Source organism: Stegodyphus dumicola, chromosome X1 (genome assembly GCF_044657685.1).
Source record: "Stegodyphus dumicola isolate Sdum_Otavi_A_Nest chromosome X1, ASM4465768v1".
NCBI lineage: Eukaryota > Metazoa > Arthropoda > Arachnida > Araneae > Eresidae > Stegodyphus > Stegodyphus dumicola.
Window position 1 is genome coordinate 93,605,418 of NC_140780.1, and position 19,208 is coordinate 93,624,625.

General features: G+C 31.5%; 2 protein-coding genes and 1 long non-coding RNA gene across 3 annotated transcripts in view; 1 reads left to right on the plus strand and 2 right to left on the minus strand.

Annotated features, from left to right (window-relative positions):
* Positions 1-928: 928 nt before the first annotated feature.
* Positions 929-10,461, minus strand: LOC146993217 (uncharacterized). Its single transcript, XM_085808287.1, has 3 exons — positions 10,339-10,461; positions 2,855-2,904; positions 929-1,558 (listed from the first exon to the last, which is right to left on the minus strand). The coding sequence occupies exon 3, from the start codon at positions 1,424-1,426 to the stop codon at positions 1,043-1,045; it is 384 nt and encodes a 127-aa protein (XP_085664413.1). The 5' UTR covers positions 1,427-1,558; positions 2,855-2,904; positions 10,339-10,461; the 3' UTR covers positions 929-1,042.
* LOC146993218 (uncharacterized) lies at positions 6,727-10,331 on the minus strand. Its single transcript, XR_015038722.1, has 2 exons — positions 8,521-10,331; positions 6,727-8,342 (listed from the first exon to the last, which is right to left on the minus strand). It is a non-coding gene; the product is annotated as an uncharacterized LOC146993218 (long non-coding RNA).
* Positions 10,418-19,208, plus strand: part of LOC118185230 (xylulose kinase-like) — a 104,123-nt gene continuing 95,332 nt past the window's right edge. Inside the window, exons 1-2 of the mRNA XM_035355057.2 lie at positions 10,418-10,575; positions 11,776-11,858. Coding sequence (XP_035210948.2) covers positions 10,534-10,575; positions 11,776-11,858 — 125 coding nt within the window. The 5' untranslated portion in view covers positions 10,418-10,533. The remainder of the gene's footprint in view (positions 10,576-11,775; positions 11,859-19,208) is intronic.

Consider the following 19,208-nt stretch of genomic DNA (forward strand, 5'->3'; position numbering starts at 1 on the left):
ATAAGCTGAATTGCACGATTCAAGAGTAAATTGTATCGAATTCTTTGTTCTTCATATTCAGTATTTTTGATATTTTAATGCTATTTAACATTACGATGTTTTAGCATTAGTCAAAGAAAATTTTGTGGTAACTTACTATCAGATCAGAAATAATGGATTAATAAATTTATATTTTATCTTTATGTACATAGATAGCAGCTATAAGCTTAATTTCTGTCTATCTTTTACAGGTATAATAATTCTCACATATATGCTAGGAACACCGTAGAGCAGCAATACAGAGTATGGAAGAGGCGTCAGGCCTCCGATGTAAAGTGGAAAATGCCATGACTATAATAGTAGCAACAGCTATGCTACACGATATAGCTCTGCAAATGAATGATTTTTTTGAGGAAGATGATGATACAGAAGATGAAAATACAAATCCTGTATTTCAAGAATGAAATGTGGCAGGATTTGCAAAACGCAATGCAATTGTCAGAGAGTATTTCACATAATAATGTAAAAAGATTTTTTAAAAAAATAATGCTGTTAAATAAATTTTTATATTATATTATAAATCTGTGTTTATGTAACTATTTTATTAATCTTTAATACCATGATACAGTAATACAAAAAGGGTTAAAAGTTCAACATTTAGTATATTTTAATCTGATGCTCATAGTGAAGAAATACCTAGTTTCTGACGATTAAATGAGCACATAGTGAATAGCAATACTGTAACAAACATATCTGCTATGAGTTTATAAAACTGAGTTTTGAAATATTTTTAAGGAGAATAATGATAATTTCGGTAATTCTAGGTATATTTAGTAAACAATAAAATATTATTGGTGCATTGCTATTAGGTGAATTGTGGATTAAGAAATGAAATTATGTGAAACAGATACTTAAGATCATAAAAATGTAAAATATTTATTCGCATATGTTCTGTTAATTTTAAGTTTGCAAACTTTATTAAACATGTACTTAAAATTATTAGAAATATAAAATGCAATATACTTTACAAAATTATAATGTGGTAATTCCTCAGATACAGATTTTAACTGAAATTAATTTTTTTAGGATCATTCTGTATGACAGCAAGTATATTTCTTTTAATTTCTAAGTCTCTCTTTAAAATTTCCATTTTTAAGTCATGATCTTCTTTTTTTTTCATGTCATGTTCTTCTTTTTTGTATTTCATTGTTAATTCATGTTCTTCTTTTCTGCATTTCATTGTTGATTCATGTTCTTCTTTTTTTAATTTCATTGTTAATTCATGTTCCTCTGAGAGAAATTTCGATTTTAGTTCTGAATGTTCTACCAGAGCAGCTGCAGCTGCATTAGATGCTGGAGGCTGTCTTTTGGCTTTCCTAAGTAGCTTAGGTGTAGGCATAATTTTTGATGATTTATCAGCCTTCGTTTCTACCATTGGTGAATACATTTTGCCTTTTTGACTTCCTGATGCCTGTGAAGGAGAATCAGTAGCCTTGATTTGTGTTACAAAATCTAAGTTTGGCTCTTGCTGTTCATGTATGATTTCATTCAATTCTTTAGATCCATTTCCCAAGTTAGCCTGTTACATAAAATATTACACAGTAAGTAAAAAATACAAATACAGTAAAAAAATATGAAATAATTATTATTGGTACTCTTAAATATCGAAACCGGATTCGAAAATGTATGCATATTTGTATGGATGCATGTGTATGCATGAACGTATTATATACACATACAAGCGTACATATTTTCTTGAATCTGGTCCTGATAACAGAATATCTTATTATCTATAGAAAGTGCAGATTATAATCAAAACATTACATTCCACGCCTTTCGATTGCCACATGCAAGAAACAAAACTAAAATAATAATAATAATAATTAACTGACCAGGAAGGCATTAACTAAATAAAATTAAATGGAAACATTCATAAATTATAAACTTCACGTCACGTGAAATCCAACATTCTCCCACCAACAACAGCTTAACCACCTGCAAATATTAAACAGTAAAACTTTTAAAAACAAATACAGTATTTCAAAATTAAATTAAAAAAAAAAAAAAAAAACTTCTGGCTATGCTAAACTTGCACTCATTACAAGCACCGAAATAAAGCTTTAATAGGCTTGCCACAGGAATACATATAGCCAGAAACCACAACCAAATCAAAATCGTGCCAAGTTTGGCGCTCACCCAGATTATCTAAGATTAACCAAAATTCTAAAACAGAAATAAAAAAAGACCATAATATCTAAGTAAGTCATGTTATGGTATATGTTCAGGCTAAGTCCAGGATTTTGTTGCAGGCAATGAAAAATGCAGTATGTAGTCAAATGCATGCTAAAATACAAAAATTTCCAGGTAAAGTGCAGAAACGCCCACTTTGGCACTTTTTACAAGAGTAAGAAGAATTGGATTTTTGTCAATTTTCTTTGACTTTTTAAGTGAAAATAGGTCGATGTGTAAATGGATAAAGTCAAGGAAGTGCACAATGCCATTTTTATGCAATTCTGGGATTTTTTTTTAAGTGAAAATAGGTCGATGTGCACATGGATACCGAGTGTGTGCAATTCTTAAAAATGCGCCAAGCAGTGGGCGATTCTGCACTTTCACCAAATTTCTGCAGTCACACTACCAAAAATGTATGGAGAAATAAAAAGCCATCTGGGGAAGGGTAACTAGCTTGGAACATAAGTACTTTTTGGCAACATGGTGCTTTCCTTCATCAATACATTTTCTTGCCTTTTCAATGTGAATTACAGTTAATAAGAAAGTACAAAATTTTTAGTATAAAATAAAAGTATTAAATTAATTCAGAGTATGACTTTTAACTTTCTATCATTGAAAAATGAGCTAAAATAACAAAACTTACTCTTTTTAAATCATCTGCATCTACTTCACAGTTTGAAATTGTGTACTCATCTGAAATATTAAAAAATATGCATGTTATATGTACATGATAGCATATCATTAATGCAATATAATGATTGAATAAAAACAAATTTTTAAAAAGAAAATTTTAATGAATTTATTAATATATGAATTATAGTACTGCTTAATTAATTCTAGTTAAAAATTAAAAAAGTAAACAATTTTAAATCTTCAAAACAATAATAAGATGAAGTATTAGATTAATGTTACTATATATAAAATTTCTTTCTATTTAAACTTGAGTTTCTGGGATATCTTATAATTGCCTGCATTATTTAAAACAATTGTGAAGTGTTATTAAAAATGTATAGAAACAACTAGTTTAAGAAAATAGAAATGTGTTAAATCTTCTAAGACACTACTAGTATCATCCTTGAACAAAACGTTCATTGCAATGGGCGCCTGGACTGGAGTCCTATCCCAATCGATGTTATGTCACTTTTCAATCATTATTTTCATAAGGTGCGTGAAGGCATATCGTGATGAAATGCAATAATTAAAGGCAATAGTCTCTTATGGAAAGAAGTAAAATCTTGAATTTACAATATGACATAATGTGAAATAAATCAGCCAAGCCTTTTGATACACGACTTTAACATAACAACAAATTCTATTACAGAAACACAGAATTTTTAAAATTCAGTAAACTTTCAGATTTAAGTAACAGAGTGTATTAATAATTAATATGTTTTCATCTGATATTCTTGGAAAATATTGTGGAGTGACGGTATGGCTTGTGGAACGTTTCCTGTATTACTTCACTGGTCTTTTATGCAAGGTGGAAAATATCAAGACATTGGATGTGATAATCAGATTATCAATAAATAAATCTGACCTTATTATTGCATATAGCACAAAATTATATTGGCCAAAACAATATTATACAAACGTACTACTTGAAAATTGAATCTCTTGTATTTTACAAATACAGTGTAACAGAATTCATTAAATACAGTGAAAAAAGGGCTTATCTTTATATCCTAGGATTTTTGCTACATAAAAATTTTAACTTTTTAAGTTGCACTGTAATAAATCAAGAGTGGTCTAACATATTTACTGTAAGTAGATGTATATACCACGTTATAAATGTGTTTTTACATCTGTCTAATTTTCAGTACATGGTACAGTGACAATTAACTCGGTAAACAAATGAAAGAGTTAAAACTGGTATATAGTATATCATCTAATCCAAAATTGCATATTTGCTGTTTAAAACATGGTTAACAAAACCAAGTTATCTCATTCAAAATTGCATATTTGCTGATTAAAATGTGGTTAACAAACAGCTCTAATATTTCTTTTTCCATTAAAAACTTTTGATGTGTTAATTATTTTAGCGTAATAGATTTAGATTTTCTAGCTGAAGTGCTAAAATCATGAATTAAATTAAGCAACATATTTTTAACCTGCATACGGTGAATAAAAATATGAAAAAGCAATTACTTACCAGAATAGGAAGTTTGCATATGATATAAATGATCACTATCATACACATTCTCCAGTGGACGTGCTATTGCACCCATGGCAAATAATGTTTCGTCAATATTATCATTTTCATTCATTACAGCAGGGCCGCCTTCAGTTCGAAAAAGTTCTATCCTCTCTTCTGCTTTTCGTTTCGTGGCTTTTCTTTTCAAATTTCTATAGCAATTATACAATTGTGTTGCAGTACGTACAGTAACTCCCGGAATGCTGTTAAATTCTTTTTCGATCAAATCCCACGTATTTTTTTTTTTCTTTGTTAGTTACTGAATTAGTAACTTTATTTTCAATTATATGGCGGTATTTTAAAACGCATTCTGCTAAAACCGCTCGCTTTCTCGAGCGAAGTATAGTTTTGCCTATTGGCATCAGCCATGTTTGTTTATAAGCATACAACGTGCCGTCAGAATTCAGCTTTGAAAACTGCAGATTATGCCGTAAATGTCACATGAATACTTTCAACCAATGACAACGCTTCTTACAAATAATCCAGGTATCTCTCTTGAATCACGTAATTCAGTAATGGAGAATACCAAATGTGCTAACCATAGCTCAGACTGTGAGTTACCACTGATACATGGATTCTGTGATACATGAATTAACCAGCTGTTGGTGAATACGGGGGTAAAACAGGCATAGAAATAATGGTACTTATGTATTATCGCAACTAGGTTGGCACGATTTGTAAGTTTGAGTAAAAAAGTATGAATAGAAAGAAAATGTATATTTATTAATTACAGATAATTTTTAATACAGTTTTTTATATTATTTTGTTTTAAAATATAAAATAGCAATTAAACCCTTCCGGTTTCGAATTTGAATAAGTTGCAGAATTATTTTTTCGGCGGAAATCTTTTGGCTATTGCTTTTAGCACTGATTGAAAACCGTCTTCGCCATTAACAGCTTGAGCTTGGCGCCATATAAATTCAATAAGGTATGAGTCAAGATGATGACGGCCTGTTCCTCTCCGTTTTTTGTTGCGCCATTTGGCTGAGCCCCACATGCGCTCTACATGTTGTGTGTGAACGCTCATGTTGGGATCCACAAAGTTATATTTGTGATTAACAGTTCCATGAAGAAATCCAGCATGTTCGAACTCACTTGTATTGTATCCTTTCCAGCAATCCGAATAAATGATGCTTCCTTCCTTGATATTTTCGCAAATTTTTTCCATGAGGGTAACAGCGCTTCTGTTAGGTACAGTAACCAAAAAAGTTTCTTTCTTTTCTCGGCAAATTCAGCCGAAAACCCATTGCTGTGGTAGTACACGCTCCATAACACGTAGGGTTGCCAAATTTCGCGATTTATGCGAATTTTGGCCTGGTTGCGTTAATACATAAGTACCGAAATAACTCTTAATTTTTTTATGCTATTCACATTAATTGATTTAGCTCAATTTAACTGCAAAACAAATATTAGATGCTTATGCTTTATGAATGTGATGTCATACCTCGATTGTAGCGTTCCCACCTGAGGTGAAGAGACAGATGGGAATGGCATATTAACCCATGCCCTTTGATTTATATATTTTATATAGATTCATTTGTTAATTAACCTGTAAATAGTGTATTATTAAACATTTATCTTAATCAAGCTTTGAGTTAAGTATCAAAATAGATACAGTGCTTAAATACAGAATTATGATTTGACACAGAACAGTTTCATTTCGATCCATCCCTCGTTTCACGGTGCATCCTGTGAGGCGGGAATTGAGATTATGAGGAAATGGTATAATGATATTTCAAGAATTACTTTCAAGGAATCGTGTATGTCAAAACTCAAATGCTATCAAAAAGACCTGAAAAGGTAAGCATATTTATTTTTTTATTTACAATGCAATTGGAAAATTTTGAAAAAGGGCTCAAACTTATCAATAAAACAGGTAAGAATATTAAAGAAAATAAGCCCATGAGTAATTTAGCTGAATACTACAACTGAAAATATCAAACTAATAATTATACAATGAAAGAAACAGATTAAAAAAATTTTGATGTGGAAATTAACTTTGTCGAACAGAGTCCATACACATTTCTGCACATGGAAATTAAGTACTTTTAAGGGCCATTAACCTTCCAGCGGGCGCGCCTTCTGCACTAACAAGAAAGGTCGCGCGTATTTCTTAGATACGCTATTATAAAAAATAAATTTTCCAGAGCAAAAATATTAAAATTAGCTTGTAAATAGTTAAATGTTAATAAGTACAAATGAGTTAAATAATATTAACTTTAAATTAAGGAAAATAAAATAAGTATAAAGGAAAAAAACAATATAAAATGGACTAAAGACTTATCAAACTAACTTGAAAGTAAAACAAAATTAAACTGCCAATATTTCAATTGAACTTTTATATTTTTAATCAGTAAGTGAAAAACATATTAAATATTACATAACAAATCAATTTCATAGTCACTTCATTGCATCGGTGCAGTCTGAACAAATATGTTTACAGTGCTCTAGACAAATGAATTTTAAACAAATCTCACAGCTGAACCTCGTAATTCCAGTATGCTTGTCATTTTGGCAGGGTTTGCATCTTTTTTTTCCTGAAGTCATTTCTTACACAACAGCTAATTCTGCTTTTCGTTTCAACAATTTAAATTTCAGCTCACTTTGAAGAGAGTTAGGGATTCTTCTTTCAATTTAAATTTCAGCTCACTTTGAAGAGAGTTAGGGATTCTTCTTTCAACGTTTTCCTTCACAAGAGCATTTGCTAGTTTCGCAGATATTATCTTCTAAGCAATTTTTCACTATTATTTGTTGAATGAATTATGTAGCTGTTGATTGCTGCTATATTCAGCATAGAGAAGAAAACTACAAGAGTCCACACCTCCTTTGATATGATTGTAAAATGTGATAATCTCAGGCTTTTTTTGGTCTTGGGTATTTTCATCTATTGCTACGTCATCATGAAGATTTGAAATCAAGATGACGTTTGTATAACGTTTGGGTACATAGGAGAGAAGTGTCATATTTTTTCTAAATCCAAAAAGACTCGTATTGGGTTCCCGAGTTTTCACCAGCTTGAACTGATCCGGAATTTGAGGTTTATTGTTTTTCAAAGTACCTACAAATGAAAATCTTTTTCATCTATTTCTCGTACTAACTCAAAACTTGAATACCAGTTGTCTGTGGTTACATTTCTTCCAGTGTTATCAATAGGTTCTGTCAACCTTTTTACAACATCTTGTGGTTTGTTGCTTACGTAAAAAGACAATCTGTAACATTCTCTCCAAGTGAATAGCTCTTCTGGCAATTAGAGACAAACTTTTCAAAAATGTTTCTTATTGGAGCCAAGCGGTCGACTTCTCTTCGTTCTGCTCTTGTGTTTATGTCATCAAACCGTAAAGCTCTTAGTAAAAACAAAAATCTCTTCAAGTTCATTACTACTTTAAATTCCTCCATTCTCCACAGTTCCTCAAGATTCCAGAAATCTGTTACCATGATAAATACCAGCTAAGTAAAGTAAGCCCAAAAAAGCTTATTTCTGCTGTCCCTTATACGAGAATAATTAGACTTCACAGAAGAAATACACTAATTTGTATCTTCAGCAATGATTTCTATCAAACTATCAGTAAAGAGGCATTTCCATATATCCAAAATATCTGTTAGATATTTAGCTTTACCGATGACTCCAGAAACATGAACACATATGTTACGAGGCCCTCGTTTAGTTTTCTTTTTATGCCATGTCCAAGAATCGATGACTTTTCTGTTTTATGAACTATATATATTTCGGAAGAATTATCATCATTATTTCCCTCTTCAGAATTGCAATCTGCACTTATCTCCGATTCTGAATCACCTTTTTCTGAAATTCGCTCTTCTTCATCTGCAATGCTTTCATCTAAAATAATGTCCTCATCACTGTCACATAAAAGCATATTTCTTATAATCTCAAGATCCTTCGTATCATTCATGTCGAGTATTTTACTTTTATTCGCCATAACTGAAAAGAAAAGAACAAAAATATCATACATGGTCGCGCGTATGTGACGCATACAGTGCTTCTATTTTATCATTAAAAGTAATTATGCACAAAAATTATACAAAATTATAAGATTTAGATGCAAAAGAATAAAGATTTTCTATTATAAAAAAGGAAATTAGATATAGCAAAAACTTACTTCAACGGTCGCGCGTATTTCTGGAATACAAATAGTAAATCTGCAGACTCGCATTAACCCCTCAAAATCCAGCAGACGACTGAAAGAAGGGTGAACGAAGAGGAGAGAATAGCCAAGAACACGCGGTCATAGCGCCTTCTGGTCTACGAAAAAAATGCGAAATTAAAATCTAGTGTATGTCACACATACGCGTGCCCGCTGGAAGGTTAATGAAAAAATTAAGGGCCTATGAGAGAATGGGAACTGAATAAATTCAATTAAAACTATTATCTATGCCTGAACTTCACTTTTGTAATACCATCCTAAAAATAAAATAGATCCGTAAGTAGGATGCATTATTATTAAACATAACTTAATTAACATAATTATTAATAGGTTTGAGAATAAAATAAACTTTATTTACACTTGTAATAATTGGACATATTTGAAAGAAGATAAGTGACATTTTATTTAGTTTTTAATAACAGTTAGCTTTGTGTTAATTTTTTGTTTTAATGTCTCATTTTGTCATATACTTGCTCAGTCTAGTAGTAAATAGTACGTAGATTTTATGTCAAGTGGCATAGGTTAAAATGAGAAGTAAAATCATACTCAGATCGATTAAAAACAAAAGACGCTGTTATCACTGCTCCTGCTTGCCTAGAGAGACATGCTGATCAGAACAAACCTGAAAGGCCTGATGGTTTGCAAGTTTTGAAAGTTAGCTGGGCTATGTCTGACGCAGTTAGTGTCATAGCTTTGTGTAGAGTTCCAGGGGGTGTAACTCAGTTAATATACTTTAAGGTTCTAATAATCAACTAAAGCACCAGAGATGATAAGTTGTTTTGCATTAAGTCTCACTAGATGCGAAGAATAGGTTTTACAAGAAAATTTTTACATTTTTGTGTTTTATCTTGTGACACGGTAAGAGTTAATGAAAGGCAATAACTCGCTAATATGCAGAGATAATTTTTAAGGGTAAGCAGTTAGTTGTAAGTAGTTAAATTAGGTATTAGATAACCTTAATCATTATGTATTTATACATAATGATTAAAGGCACTATTAAATTTAATTTATTTATTAACAATATTTCTTAAAAAAGCCCTATTAAAATCACAAACTAATAAAATTTCGGTAAAATCCTAGTATACGGTGCAGCCTTGGCGTGATTTTGACAATTATCGCCAAAACCAAAAATGATCCAAAGAACGTCGCTATTTTGAAAATTATCGCTAACACCAAAAATGATCCAAAGAACGTCTATATACTATACACTATATACTATGTGTGTACATACATAATATATACTATATGTATTCTTTGAATGATCTGTTTACTACTCATCGTACATGTCCCAATTTTACTGCTCATCATAAAGTCGCCAAAAGTAGCCAAATCCCGTGTGCACCAGATACTAGGATTAAACCGGATACTAGGATACTAGGTACACAGTTCAAAATACATGTAATGGATAACATTGATTCTTAAAGGATAGCAGGATAAGAACTTGATGAAGAGTAATTTCTGCAAGAGTTAAATGAAAATGGCGCATTTACCTATAAACACGTGATCGGCCAGGAATCTACCAGCATAAAAACAGCAAATGGGCATGTAAAAAAATACATATGCAAAACTAATTTTCATATTTAATAATAAAATATAAGATGTACAGCAAACACTCAACAGAGAAATAAAAATTTGTTTTTTTAATGGATAAAAACCTGAAATTTCGCCAAGTGCCGGTTACGGAAAAATCCCCAAATTAAACAAGCAAAATGGGTAAATTTAGAAAACATGGTATCTAATTAAATTCATAGGAGAATTATATAGCACACTCACAGATCAACAACACCCTTCTCTTCTGCCACAGTTCCAGATTTAAGAATGAGCCGATGACGCGAAATATCTTGGCGAGAAAGTTCCCTTTCCCTTGTGAAGATGTCCTGCAAACAACGCATTCCCTCTGACTGAACGTTAGAATTTTGTGGTCTGTTGTACTTTTTAATGATTTTTAAACATTGATTTCGATTTAAAATGGAAGATTGTTATCTGGGCTTTGATTTTAGCACTCAACAGGTGAACCTTTTATTATAATTCTTAATATAAATATTAGTATTGGAGGCTTTTAATATTTCTCAAAGATTTTTAAGTGGAAAAGAAGGGAAGAAAGAATTGACTTTTACGCTATGATTTAATAATGTCATTGTTCTATTTATAAAACTGATAGGTAATAAAACATGGTAAATATTTCATGATTTCGTATATAACAGAAATTTCAAATTACGTTACATGAATTTTCCAGTTATTATTATTTCTGAGTGATATAAACACTGGGGAAAGTGCAGAATCGCCCACTGCTTAGCGCGTTTTTAAGAATTGCACATACTCAGTATCCATGTACACATCGACCTATTTTCACTAAAAAAAAATCCCAGAATTGCACAAAAATGGCATTGCGCACTCCCTGTACACATCGACATATATTCACTTAAAAAGTAAAAGAAAACTGACAGAAATACATTTCTTACTCTTGCAAACGCCACACAAATAAGTAGACGATTCTGCACTTTACCCCTAAACACTTGTAAATAGGTGTCCAATGAAACCATATTTAAATATATCAGTTTTGTGCAATCCGAGTGCTTTTCTCCTTTGTATATATAGTTGTTTTACCATTGTTAAGATTTTTGTATTAATTTGAACATGACTGTGTTTAACCCATATAAGGTGAAACCATGTTAGTGTTTGACATTTCATATTCTAAATTCTTCGGAATCTCTCTGTACATCATTTTGCCTCTGAAACTGCACACAGACATGTTTTCAATGGAAGAAGATTTGCTATACTTCTTTATATATTGTGTGTAATTATTACTTTTTTAGTATGAACTTTCATAATATTTGGAATTCTGTTTTCTAATTTAGTACTTGTAAATGAACTGATGCATCATGAACTTTCATAATATTTGGAATTCTGTTTTCTAATTTAGTAATTGTAAATGAACTGGTGCATTTAAATTATGCTTGCAACATTCATATGTACAGCTGAGAACACATTGCATGTTCCATTAAAATATTGGAGTTCAGCACTGGGATTAATATAATGTATCAAAGAATTTTCTTTTTTGAGAAACCTTACTTTATTATGGCATTTGTAATAATTATTATGTCAAATTTTAGAAACTTAGTATAAGTATATTTTATGTGAATAATTTTCAACTATTGTATGTGAATTATTTTTAATTACTGCTTTGTATGTTTGTACTTTTATGTTTAGCTGAAAGCTGTGGTTATCAATGATAAACTCAAAGTAACACATCAGGCAACTGTTAAATATGACATTGATCTTCCCGAGTTCAGGTAAAATATTCTTAATTATTTTTTTTTATTTTTTACAAGTTCCTTTGCTTCATCAGTCACAAATATGTTGCATATTTCGTTTTTGAAATATGTTGACAAAATAATTAATATTAATTTATAATCAATTTTTAAGAAACATAATTCAATATACTCAACATTTTTATGGCCAGTGCAGGCACCTAAAACATGGTTTTGTCATTTGTTCTATTGTAAGTGATTTTACAATTAGTGGTCAAATCCTAGTATACGGTGCAACCTTGGCACGATTTTTAAAATTATTGCTAGCACCAAAATGACCCATTTATTACTCATCGTATATGTCGCATTTACTGCTCATCATAAAGTAGCCAAATCCCATGTGCACTGTATAACTAGGATTAAATCGAATTAGAATGATTCAGCTTCAATCTAAATATGTTTTCAGTAAGTTAGTTCCATTTTTAATATTTCTTAATTATAGCAATATCTGTAGATTATGTTCAAACATGCTGTATTTAATTAAAAAAAAAAGTAGAAAATTAAAAAGCATTTAAATAAGCATTAAAAATATTTTATTCATAGAAAGGTAATTGAAAATTAGAAAAATTTAAGTGATTTTCGTTGGAGTTAATTTTGGATTTAAAAGTATTTGCACTGTAATTCTCCTCTATGGAAGTTTTATGGGTACTATTCCGTATTGAGGACCGTAAAAAATCGCCAAACTATTGTTGATGCCAGTGCTGCCAAAAATAATTGCGGCAACCCTAACGCAAGAAAGGAAGTATATTAGTAAACAACTATATAAGATTATTGGGCTAATCTTTGGAATATGGTAACAGGTAGTTTGGCGACATTTTGGTAAGGTGATAAAGGTTACTAGTTAGGACTTAAGCAGTGTACATGGATAAAGTTAAGAGTGTGCGCAATGCCATTTTTGTGCAATTCTGGGATGTTTTTTTAAGTGAAAATAGGTCGACGTGTACATGGATGATACCGTGTATGTGCAAGTCTTAAAAACGCGGCAAGGAGTGGGCGATTCTGCACTTTCTCCCAATTTCGCACCTGATCTTTGTCATGATTAAGCACTTTTGTTCCATAAAAGTTCTAGCATAAGAGTAATTCGGCTAGCAGATTGTTGGAAAAAAAATGTTGAGTTAAAAAAAAAAAAAAAAAAAAACATGCCTTTACTTAGTGAAAACAAAATGGCATCCAAAAAAAAACTAATAATGTCATATGACATTAATGGATGAATTACAGTAACGTACAGTAACGAAGTAAACGTGCATGGAAGTAATTTAAATATTTGACACTAAGTATTTGTAACCATTTGTAATGTTTGCGGTATGAATTCGTTAGTGACGTTTATAGTATAATAAATAATTTAGAGGTAAAAGTTTTTCGATATTTTATTTATTTTATACGTGGAAATGTTCATCCTTGGAAAGGGTATATACTTTTTCGCGATCACGTAATTTCATATATGTGCTTTTTACCGAGTTTAAAGATTCACAGAATTTTTTTGCATTTTCGTGCAAATTTTTGTAATTTATGAGAAAATAGCAGTGTCGATAGATAAAGTTAAGAGTGTGTGCAATGCCATTTTTGTGCAATTCTGGGATGTTTTTTTAAGTAAAAATAAGTCGACGTGTAAGTGGTTTATGTGTATGTGCTATTCTGAAAAACGCGCAAGGAGTTTGCGATTTTGCACTTTTTCCCAATTTTGCAGTGAATATTTGTCATGATTAAGCAGTTTTGTTAGATAAAATTTCTAGTATAAGTGTAATTTGGCTAGTAGATTGTTGGAAAAAGTGTTCAGTAAATAAAAATAAAAGAAACATGTCTTTACTTCGTGAAGACAAAATGGCGACGAAAAAAAATAGAGGGTTGCTGTAGCAGAGTTGGTCGCCAAATTTTCGCGAAAAAATCGCCAAGTTACCATAATCCAAGGATCAACCCACCTTTGTTTAAGACGCTCGTGTGGGTCGGAAGGGAATCGAAGGCAGTCACCGTACGGGACGGAGGTTTTGCATCTATAAGCCTAATTTTATAAAAAAAGATTAGAAAAAAAAAAAAAAGTTTCGCTTCTAGCATCATAATTTTTTGTATTCTTTTAGATTATTACTTGAGCTCTTATATATGTTAAAATTAGCACTTAATAACGTTTTTTTCATTATTTTACATGAAAATATGCTTAAAAATTGCTTGTCTTGTAAAAATAATTTTCGTAAACGCTATTCAAATTATTTAAAAGTTTTAATTCATAAAATCCATCAATAACGTTTTAAATTAATAAAACAACACAATAAAGACTATTTACAGTAAGAAGTAACAAAATTTTAAAATGAAGACTGTGGTAAATCTCGAAGTACGGAGCAGTATCACTTTCTAACTCTTAGAAAAAATATCACTTTCTAGCTCTTTAGAAAATGAATCATCACTCTCATTTGCGTTAATAAATAGTTCATTGACCATATGAGGGTATTCTTCCTCTGATAAATAGCGCCTTTCTGCTATAATAGACTGGAGGTGAGACTTTCAGAAAATAAAAAAAGGAATTGGATATAAATCAGACACGCGAATGTTTTCATTAGCACGCAGCGATTTAAAGAGTTCAACTCTGTTTACGTTTTCCCTCTCCCCCCACCCTCGCAAGAGCTGATGAGTAAAATACCAAAGTCAAGCAGAATATATCAAACTCAAGGTCAGGAACTTAAAAGTGTGTTCATTTCAAAAGTAATGGACATAGGATGCCATCTAGTGGCCTTCAGAAAAACGTTCCAGCTTAAAATGTGCATATGCATCACCCGTCCTCTGAATGCAATCTGCAATCTCTAGCGATGCACGGATGGGATGCCCGGTTGTAAGAGACGTTCTTAGGGAATGCGTATATGGGACGCACGTCCTGAAAGGGTTAAGGAGAGGAAAACTTTATTTTTGAAGGAAACTGGCCCAAATTTATATTACACATTGGAAAAACCACAAAAGCTCAGTAGCTTTAGTAGGGCTATTAATTTTGTTTTGGCATTTTGCTTCAAAAACTTTAGATGCCCGTTTTACTTTTCAGATTCTTGCCACCAAATACAAGTATTATCGCCCTGGGTTATAATTAAAGAAATTAAATAAGGAAGAATGTGCATAAATGTATGTATGTTTCTAGAATTGTGATATAACAACGGTATCTAGAGCCATCAAAATATGAATAATGTAATCTTCCATAGAATATGGGTATGTGGAAGCCCTAATTTGAATTTGAAATTTGTTTTATTGTCAATTTCATATTTTGTAGTACTTCAACAGATTTTTGATTAACAAACTAAACAATTTCATAGTGAGCAATGGCAACACTGTACCAAAAAAAAAAAAAAAAAAAAATTATCTCCAGCGTGTGATATTCTGTGTTGGAAATTCTAAATATATTCTCATTTTAAAATTATTTTGCGACATTGCTGTTGAACTGAATTTTATGGTTTGAGTACATAGAACATGATATTTAATAAATAAAGGTAACACACAAAACGTTAAAAAAAAAAGGCCCCTTTGGATGTAACCTAAAATCTGAAATGCTTCAGATTTTTTTTTTTTTTTTTATTTTTTTGAAATTTTAGGAAATAATTATTCTGTGCTGAGTTACTTAATATAATATATGGCATTAGAAACGTCTTTTATGCATTTTAACAGTGGTGTGAATATTCATAAAATGATCAGTTGAATATGTTGTAAACTATAGCAGTTAGATGTTTAAACTAAAAGTTGCAAATTATTAAGTAGTATATATATGTATTGCTTTTCAATCAGTCAGTCTGCCCTGATTATTATGGTGGTTGGTGGTGCCGCATCCCTTAGCATTGGTACGTGTTACGAGGGTAAGATTAAAGATTGATATCTTTATGCAGTAAATTTTTAAGCACTCTGGCAGAGCAAATATATTAAAATAGGGGAACACTAATGAAAAATGCATCAGACATCTAAGGAAGTTTTTCTCAATCATTTTTCTGCAGTATATAATTTGGTAACCCATTTTCATAAATTAAATATTATTCAAAAACTAAGTCCAGTATTAAGAATCGGCATAAATTACAAAAATTTTTTTTGCAGTGCTAGTTTCGATAGTTTTTTTAACTACCTTCTTCAGCTGCTAAGTGCAAATGAACCAAATAAAGGGTGAAGAAAGATAAGTTGGACAGAAGTTAAGCTACCAGCATCATCTCTCTATTGATGAAAAAAGAAAACTAAAACAAAATTTCTTTAAAGGCTGAAGGTAGAGATGAATTGCAATTGTTTATATTAACTAGAACAGAAATGTGTTTTTGGATGTGAAACGCTTCTAAAACATCTAATTCATGAATGGAGGACGTTTTCTGAATAATTTCGGCTGTAGAAAAATGGAAATTGTGATTTTTCATTTTAACAATGCTGAGCAACAGTAGATTTCTGTGTTTCCTTTTTCCTAACACATGCCTCATGTTCTTTAACATGAAGTTTTAAGGCTCTTTTTGTTTGACCAATGTAAATTAAACAGCAATTGGTGATCATTTCCTTTTTCCCCAAGAGGAGTTTATAGACTTGATTAAGATCGTTGTCAGTTTGTAAAGCAAAAGCAGTAAGTAATCTAGGAGAATTTGTTTTTTTTTTTGGTCTAGACGCTAAATATATTAAACCTGGTGACATTCTTACAGTTGTATTATACCTTGTAGCTGAATCATAATATTTGTCCAACTGCATGGAAGATAATGTAATATAGCATTGCAGTATCCAAACACAAAAATATTAAGCTATATGCATTTCTAGCTTCAGTTACAATACTATTGTATAATTATTTATATATATACATATGAAATAATAAATGCAAGGAAACGCCGGAACACTGCTGATGCGTACTTGGATCCATATTGAAGAATTCTGATTGCATAGTATGCTAACATGTTGACTTGGTAATATCTAAAGAACTTGGCAGTCGAGGCGGTTTTAATTCCATTTTCATTATCCAATTGATATTTGTTGCCTCAGTTCACCTGGCACTTGAGCTGTGCCTATTCAAGAAAATTTACATCCTTGACATTATTGCAGTAGGAAGCAGTATAGCGAAATTACATCCAAGCAGAAAGCGAAGCTGAAGTGCGTAGTTATGCAAGATGGAAGCACAGGAAGAGAAAAGTTTTGGTTCCCAATTGTTACGTCATTAGAGCTACACAGGCCATAGAATGATCTAGAAATGATGCAATCCAGAAAAGTTATTACAATTTTTAAAACAGAGAGGGAGAATTAATGTTTTACCATTAGTTTAAACTATAATTTTGATTTATATATTTTTTCTCTTACAACATTATTCAATATTATTGTATTCTTTATTGAATAAGGATATAATATAGTGAGAAGTGGGTTTATTGTTGTTAAATCATTCAGATTGTTAAGCCAGTGCAATTATAATTTGAAAAATTAATTAGAGAGCTTATGCATTTTCCCTTATGAGTAATGTGAATATGAGCAAATTTTCCTTAGAAAGTCCTCCTTTAAGGCATCCCTTCCTTTAGGCAGGTAGCTTTTATATGTTTTTCTTAACTGATTAGATAAATAAACAAACAGATAGAAATCTAATGTCGCATATTACTTTAGGAATTGGCTGTTTATCTCACTACATGGCAGTTCTCCTTTCTTTTGGATTGGCAAGACTTGCCAGGTATCGTGAAATAAATGCCTTGGTAATATAATGCCACTACAGCCCTGGAAGGATTTTATTACAGACATTTCTTATGTAAAAAGAAAAATAATAAGCTATGTAAAAATATGCTTATTTTTTAAGTCACTCAAGCTATCAAAATCGTCGTATACAGTGATACATATGTGTGCGTATTAAAATTATTTTAAGTAAAAAAACAAAATCTGTTGGAGAAGTACTCATTACAGAATTGCCAGTAAAAACAAGAAGTTCATCGTATTTCAGACTGATAAAATTTTATTATACTCCATAATCACACCTCTTTTTTTCCCCTTGAAACTAAACTGACCGATTACTATATTTAAAAAAATCCTCCAAAATGCCATGTCAAAATTAGTGTTTGACGAACTGTCTATATTTACAAAAAGTATTTAAAAAAACTGTGCCCACCAGCAGCCGAGCGGTAAAAATCGTTGAACACTGGTAGTTTTGACGTGGGTTCAATTCCAGGCGAATGGGCTGGCTTTATGGGTGCTCTCGTGGTTTTTCCCATGTGTAACATGAGTCAGTTTCCCTTGGAAAATTCTCCATGAAGGCGTGCGTTTGTGTGCTTTGCCATAATGAATTAAACCAAATTAAAAAACCTTTACAACCTGAATGTATGAAATAATTTTATTTGTAATTTGCCAGTAGCATTGCTATTATGTATAATTGTTGTTTTTTTCAATTTCATCAGGCTTGCGGAATTACTACCAATATAAAACAAATAGAACCTAATCAAACAAAAAAGTAAATTTTTTGGCATCTAAAATCGGGTTCAGCTGATATAAGTTAACATAGGATTTTAAAATTGGATTCAACCGATGTATGGTATAATCTTAAACTTAAAACTGCCCTCAATTTATTACACCGTTTAATTTTTACCTAGGTATAAAAATAGGTTTCTTCTGATTTGTTTGGAAATGTGGCGTAGTTGAAGAAATCTACAAGCTGCCTTTGGATCATACTGTTGCACCCAAGTACACCGTGTTTCAAAAAGAATATACATATTACAAAGTGTTATTTTGTCCAAACTATCGATCACTGCACCTCGGCTCGGCTATTAGCGAAATGAATACAGTCTAGTTTATATTAATAGCTGCTAGATGTCAGTTGTCTTCTGTTTTGCATAGTAATCCTCACATGTTTAAAATGGCTACTCCGCAGCAGAAATAATTTTGTGTTCGCGAGTTTGCGAAGTGTAATTCCGTGATTACAGTGCAAAGACATTTCGAGTTGAGGTAACGAAGTGGTCCTCTGAATGGGTGGAACTTTCGCAGATGGTATTGACACTTTGTAAATACAGCATGTGTGTGTAAAGGAAAGAGTCCTGGCTGCCCTCGTGTTACCGATGAAAATGTTACACGAATTCAAACTGCTTTCCCACGTAGTCCTTCAAAATCAACTCGTCATGCCAGTTGAGAGCTATAACTGCTTACAACAACAATTTGCCGTGTTTTGAGACGTCGTTTGGTTATGAAGACGTACAAGTTACATTTGTTACAGGCTCTGCGTCCTGATGACAAATACCAATGTGTGGCATTTTGTAATGAGATTATTGATGCTATTGACAATGATAACACTTTCGCACAACTCACTGTGTTCAGTGATGAAGCGACTTTTCAGGTTAGTGGTAATGTAAACAAACACAATGTTAGAGTTTAGGGGCCTACAGA